The sequence below is a fragment of the Callorhinus ursinus genome, unplaced genomic scaffold (assembly GCF_003265705.2).
Source record: "Callorhinus ursinus isolate GAN/ISIS: 27379988/994484 unplaced genomic scaffold, GSC_fseal_2.0 scaffold44, whole genome shotgun sequence".
NCBI classification, from domain to species: Eukaryota; Metazoa; Chordata; class Mammalia; order Carnivora; family Otariidae; genus Callorhinus; species Callorhinus ursinus.
The window spans coordinates 2698993-2705544 of record NW_027397106.1 but is presented as its reverse complement, the minus strand read 5'-3'; the positions used below and the strand labels follow the sequence as shown (position 1 = coordinate 2705544).

General features: G+C 50.3%; 1 protein-coding gene across 1 annotated transcript; it reads right to left on the bottom strand.

The window, feature by feature from the left end:
- Positions 1-264: 264 nt before the first annotated feature.
- On the bottom strand, positions 265-6314 carry KRT5 (keratin 5). Its single transcript, XM_025882935.2, has 9 exons — positions 5675-6314; positions 4917-5131; positions 4103-4163; positions 3897-3992; positions 3154-3318; positions 2643-2768; positions 2136-2356; positions 1370-1404; positions 265-908 (listed from the first exon to the last, which is right to left on the bottom strand). The coding sequence occupies exons 1-9, from the start codon at positions 6230-6232 to the stop codon at positions 610-612; spliced, it is 1776 nt and encodes a 591-aa protein (XP_025738720.1). The 5' UTR covers positions 6233-6314; the 3' UTR covers positions 265-609.
- Positions 6315-6552: the final 238 nt, after the last annotated feature.

The following is a 6552-nucleotide window of genomic DNA, read 5'->3' as shown; positions in this document are numbered from 1 at the left end:
CTCCAACAAGAGGCTCTAAAATCTGTCCAAATTACAATCCAGACACTCCTTCATTCTAGAGGTTTTAGCAGCATCTTTTCACACCTCTTGGAGTCCCTGGACCGCCCATGTTGGCCACTTGGCCTTCAAGATCATTCCATTCTCCCCAGGAATCATCAGAGGAACCAATCACATCTGGACAGATTGACCCTCATGGGGTCTCTAGGCTGGTTGTAGACCTTGAAAAAACAACTCTTCACAACAGCTTATATTATAAAAGCATTTTTATTGAACACACTCTGGAGGTAGTCAGAACCAGAACAAAATTTGGGATTTAGATGGGGACCCTGTTCTGAAAGTTTAGATACCAGAAAACTTTGGATTCTTCTCCCATCCAGGACTGTGCTATAGAGACCTAAAGGCTGATTTGAAGCAGAACATAGAATCACAACATGGGAGACTAGAGACCGGGGATTGGACCCTTCTGGAACCAAGAAGGCTGCTCTGCAATACATTGGTCTAGACCACACTCCAGAAAAAGAAAATTTGGCTTGGGCAACCGCCTGGAAGAGGCAGTCACCACAGGCTGGGTTGCTGCGCTTGGGAGGCAGTGTGACTTGCAGCAGGCTCTTAGCTCTTGAAGCTCTTCCGGGAAGAGGAGGTGGTGGAGACGAACTTGACACTGGAACTACTGCCCCCGCCACTGCCAAAGCCCATCCCCATGCTTCGGCCACTGCCCGCACTGAAGCCAGAGCCACCCCCACTGAGCCCGCCGCCCAGGCCGACGCCTCCACTGCTGCTGGAGTAGTAGCTTCCACCGCCACCTCCGCCAAGACCACCGCCAAGGCCACCGCCAAGACCTCCACCGAGGCCACCGCCAAAGCCACTGCCACCGCCATAGGCAGAGGACACGCTGTTTGTGATGACAGCTGCAGAGAAAGGAGGGAGGACTTGGTCAGACCAGTGTGCTAGATCGATCCTACACATCCCAGTTACTCGATCCCACTAGTGTTAACACTGTCCCTGGCCTCTTTCACAGAGGAGCAAAAGAGGCTCGGGACTATGCCATTTAGTTAAGGTCCCTAAGAGAAGGTTGGTGAGCTCAGAAGGCAAGGGATGGTGCTAACTCCTCAGTGGGTAGGGACAACAAGGGGAGAGGGTACAGGATGTATGGGATACCGGGCCTATACTTTAAGAAATGAGACATGAGCCATGTTGGTTCATGTCTCAATCTGTGCTCTTCCCCCTCCACCACCTCCTTCTCTCTAAATATATTAAAAAACCATATATTGGGATGGGAGTTTCTGGTATGTAGAAACAACAGGATTCTGAGTTGGCACGAAATACCCCATATTATTATCATTGTGAAGGTCTGTTCAAAGTTACTTACAAATGTTGACTGGTCCAACTCCTTCTCCACTCAGTCTAAAATGGGAAAAATTAAAGTAAGAGTTAAAAACTCCCCAAAAGACAGTACTAGTCATGTTTAGAGCTTGTTCTACAACCAAGGAGCCTGCATGCCCCAAAGCTGCTTACGTTAGAGAAAGAGATAGCCCTCTAGAGTGACTTCCCAATGAGGAGGAGTGTTGACCTATTTGACCTAGAAACAGGTTATCGGAAGAAGACTGCAATTCACATTCTCCTCCACCCATTATACAGAAAGCATGAGTAAGAGGCTGTGGAAACTCTGAATATGTACGAAGCAGTTTTGGCCTGGTAGGAGCTTACATGCTCGGAGGGAATTTGGCATGGACAGAAATACTTCTAAGGAAGGATGCAGTGGGTAGCGTCAGAAAATTGCAGAAAATGGAGTAGTTTGAGAATCCAAAGGCAAGTGAATTTAACTCAGCTGGAGTAATCATGAAAGGCTTTCTGAAGGAAGTGGTACTTGAAGAACGGGGAGGACATTTGTTGAATTGCTTGAAAGAGAGGGATTTGGTGGTGGGAACAGGGTCAGAAAAGTGAGTTGGGACCACATTGTGTAGGTCAGCTGTATGCCTAGGTGTCAGATTGAAACTGGATTAGTGAAGAATAATTATTATGTACAAATAGTGGTCACTTGTGTGTGTGATTTACACCCTGTAGTGGAGAAGAAGCTCCATTTTATTAAATGTGAGGCCATCCTGGGCTTGTGAAGACAGCCATCTGTTGCCCACCTGCACTCCTCGCCCTCCAGCAGCTTCCTGTAGGTGGCGATCTCCACATCCAGGGCCAGCTTGGTGTTCATCAGCTCCTGGTACTCCCTCAGCAGCCGGGCCATGTCCTGCTTGGCCTTCTGCAAGGCGTCCTCCAGCTCAGCCAGCTTGTTCTTGGCATCCTTGAGGGCCAGCTCCCCGCGCTGTTCGGCATCAGCGATGGCGTTCTGCAGGTTGGCACACTACAGAGGGAAAGAAGTGAGTGGGAACCCTTAAGGAGCTGACCTAGGCCTGAAGTGTCTCTTTCTGGGATTCCAGGGAGAAGCCAGTACATTTGTCCTGGTCACCGTGGATGGTGGAACACTGAAATGCTGGTACTTGCTCCAGCTCTGGGGTGTGTGTGTGTGTGTGTGTGTGTGTGTGTGTGTGTGTGTGTGTGTATGTGTTTATAAAAAGTAAAACAAGACAAAACAGGTGTCCCTTTCAGAGCTCAGGCCTCTTCCTTGCCTTCTTGTGACCTCTCCCTACCTGCTTCTTGACATTGTCAATCTCGGCTCTCAGCCTCTGGATCATCCGGTTCATCTCAGAGATCTCTTGCTTGGTGTTGCGGAGATCATCCCCATGCCGGCCCGCTGTCTGCTGCAGCTCTTCGTACTGAAGCCACCAGAAAAGAGGAAAGACCCCATTTATTTGAGAATGGAAACACTTTCTCAAAGCTCACAGGCAGGAGCTACCAAGAGGTGGCAAGTAGTGTTATCTGAGGCCTGGGGCTGGTTTCAGCTTTGTCCAAGTGGACCTGATCTTAGATAATTTTCCCTTTAGTGCCTTTGTTTTCATAGAGACACAGGTGTCGGATTCAGAATGAGATTCTCCTTAAGGTTCTTGAATTTATGTGGCAAATGTATGCATGACTGTTCCCATTAAGTCACCCCATGAGGCCTCAGCAAGTTTCAGGAGCCCCATCCTTAGCATTTTGTCAATGGCCTGGAATCCTAGACACATGTCCATCCCTTCACTCAGTATTTGCCACAGCACCCACCTTGGTCTGGTACCAGGACTCGGCTTCTGTCCGGCTGCGGTTGGCAATCTCCTCGTACTGGGCCTTGACCTCAGAGATGATGCTGTCCAGGTCCAGGGAGCGGTTGTTGTCCATGGACAGCACCACAGACGTGTCTGAAACGTGCGTCTGCATCTGGGACAGCTCCTGCAGGGAGATTTGAAGTCAGTCATTCTGTGTTATTTAATGTTGGGTCCATTCAAATCTACCACCCATTGTGGTATGTCAACTTGAGAAAAGAAATAATAACCACCTATATCACAAATTAAGTTAATAAACAATCCAGATCATGACTCAATCTAGTTTTTAAAAAACTTTAACAACTTTGAACCTCCATGAAACCCCTATCATGTAAGCTCTCACACTCGCATCTTCTTGGGCCGTAACTTATTTTAAAAGAGTCTAGCTGCATGGACTGTGTGCTGGCAGAAAACAGAGAGGGGATGCCACTCCAGAAAGGGAAGGTGGCCAGAAAAGGTGTGCCTTTAGTAAAGCACTCCAAACCTCACTCTGCAAAAATGACTGCTGAAGTGATCTTTTACTTTAAATTTGACTTTCTTTTTTTAAAGTGTTGGCTTCATAAGTAATAAAGTATGAGTAGTACCAAAGGGGGAGGAGAGACAGAGGTGTGCCCACAGCTTAAGAACCACTGAAGTCAATCCTGGAGCCCCTAATTCCTGGTGATGGCCCATGTCTCTAGGTCCCAAATAGGAGACATTTCTTACCGCCTCAAAGAACATCTTCATGAAGTTGATCTCATCCATCAGGGCATCGACCTTGGCCTCTAGCTCCACCTTGTTCATGTAGGCAGCGTCCACATCCTAGAGAAACAGGGATGGTTGGCACTGCATCCGATTTTTACCCTGACTTAAATGAACGACGTCTTAAGACAGCATAGCCATGGGCTATGGGCTGTCTCCTACCCACGCACCTTCTTCAGCATCACAAACTCATTCTCAGCAGTGGTACGCTTGTTGATTTCATCTTCGTACCTGGTGGTAAAAAGGATAGCAAGTGCTGATCAGAGGATGAGGGGCAGGTTGGGCCTGGGGTCTTTATTGCATGAAGACCACTGTGAGCCTGCCTTCCCGCTGGGAAGGGTCTTCTGACATCATACAGGCAGAGAGGGAGGGAGCACTGGTAGTATGAGCCCCTGGGCAAGGTCCTCATCCATGAGGACATTGGTTTTTCTGTAACTACCTACCAGATAATCATTATATTATTGCTATCATTCAGTTGCTTCAAGAACATTCTCATAAAGAAGCTGTGTTATTTCTTCCCCACTCCACATCTAGTCAAGTTCCCTAGTGTTTTTTTCAACTTTCACAGCCTTGTGAAAAAAACAAACAAAAAACTACCAACCCGTAAGGACTAAAGAAATTATTTGAGCCACTAAGTTGGGTTTGGGGAAACTCCATCAGAGAGCCCATGCTGTGGGCTTCAAGTACACTGGGGGAAAAAGCCCCAAAGAGCAAGGATTACATGATGGCTCATTTCACCAGGTGGTACCAAGGGCACTGAGCCTGTTGCTCTGGCTGGTGGCTAAGTGCTGGTGGTACCAAGGGACTGAGCTTGGGGCTGGTACTTTCTAAACATGGACAGGATATTTTTTTCCAGTACTTCAGGTATCCATGGAAGGTACACGAGTCTAGCCAGTGGGGAAGGCATAAGTGGCAGCCTGGTTATAAAGTACATCTGGTGCCAAGAAGACATCACCCGTCCCATCTCTGCTCCCTGAGACCCACTTGTTCTTGAAGTCCTCCACCAGGTCCTGCATGTTCCTCAGCTCCGAGTCAAGGCGGCTCCTCTCCCCCAGGATGCTGTCCAGCTGTCTCCTGAGGTTGTTGATGTACTGCTCAAACAAGGGCTCCAGGTTCTGCCTCACGGTCTTGGTGCCCTGCTCCTGGAGCAGAGTCCACTTGGTGTCCAGGACCTTGTTCTGCTGCTCCAGGAACCGTACCTGGAGAGGGCAGAGTTTGAAGGTGAAGAAACTTGAATTTCATGTTTCGATGATCAATTCACCAGTTTTCCTCCCATTTCATGCTGGTCCCCTACACCTCTGCATGCAGTGCCTGGCCCCGGGCCCCAGGAGGGGAGGTCCAGAGTGAGGTGTTTGCCCTCACTCCTCTGTGAGAGACAGGACACCCAGACTGCACTGGACACAGCTGGGCAGCTGGGCAGATACTCAGGCTACTGCCCGATGAACTCCTCTACCTTTCTACTCAGTCAGCCCTGTTACAGAAAGCACAGGACTCTTCTCTTGGCCCCACAGTCAAGGAGCCCATATGAGGTCATCTCTGAAGGGGAAGAGTAGGGCCCTCTCTTCTAAGTGGCCAACGAAGCGGTCCAACTAAGAAAATGGGCCACAAATCCAGGACACAGAAACAACTGTAACGGCCAACTATGAAGGTATTTGCACAAGGTCAGAAAATCTCCCTTCTTCCCACTTTCTTTGACATTTACTCCACACTCATGATGGTTTTTCACAAAGGATCCCACTCACCTTGTCAATGAATGAGGCGAACTTGTTGTTGAGGGTCTTGATCTGCTCCCGCTCTTCAGTCCGCACCCGCTGGATGGCGGGGTCGATTTGCAGGTTGAGGGGAGTCAGGAGACTCTGGTTGACAGTGACCTCTTGGATGCCTCCAGGGGGGCACACGGGGAAGCCAGGACCACCGAAGCCTCCTCCAAAGCCAGCGCCGCCACCAAGCCCAAAACCTCCACCAGCTCCACCGCCAAAACCAAATCCACTCCCGGCTCCACCTCCGAAGCCATAGCCGCCTCCGGCACCAGCACCTGCACCAAATCGGTTCCTGAAGCTGCCACCACTAGTGCTGATGGAGATCCTCTTGGAGCCTCCCAGGTTGTAGAGGCTCCGGCTGCCATAGCCACCTGCTCCGCAGGCACCCCCTAGGCTGACCCTGCCAAAGCCGCCACCGCCACCCCCGGACCGGGACACGGAGGTGAAGCTGGTGCGGGAGACAGACGGGGTAATGGCAGAGGCAGCACTGAAGTTACGGCTGCCTCCACTCCGGAAGGACACACTCGACTGGCGAGACATGATGGCTTGTTCCTGGTGGAGCAAGAGTACCCGGCACTAGGGGTTGGGAAGTGCTGGAGAGAACAGAGCTCAGCAGGACGCAGAAGGTGGCTCTGTTACCCAGGAACTGCAATCCCGCCTTTTTATTCTCTAGAACTGGGTTGGGCGGGAGAGCTGTCGAGCTGTGAATGATTAAGTGGGCTGGGCATGCCTGGGGGGCAGCCGTGAGCTCACCGTCACACCTGCACAGTGGTGTGGGGTGCAAAAGCTTGCTTCCTGGCAGGCTGTGCTCAGTTAGGAATAACCTTGCCTTACAGCGCTGATGTCCTGGCAGAAAGTTG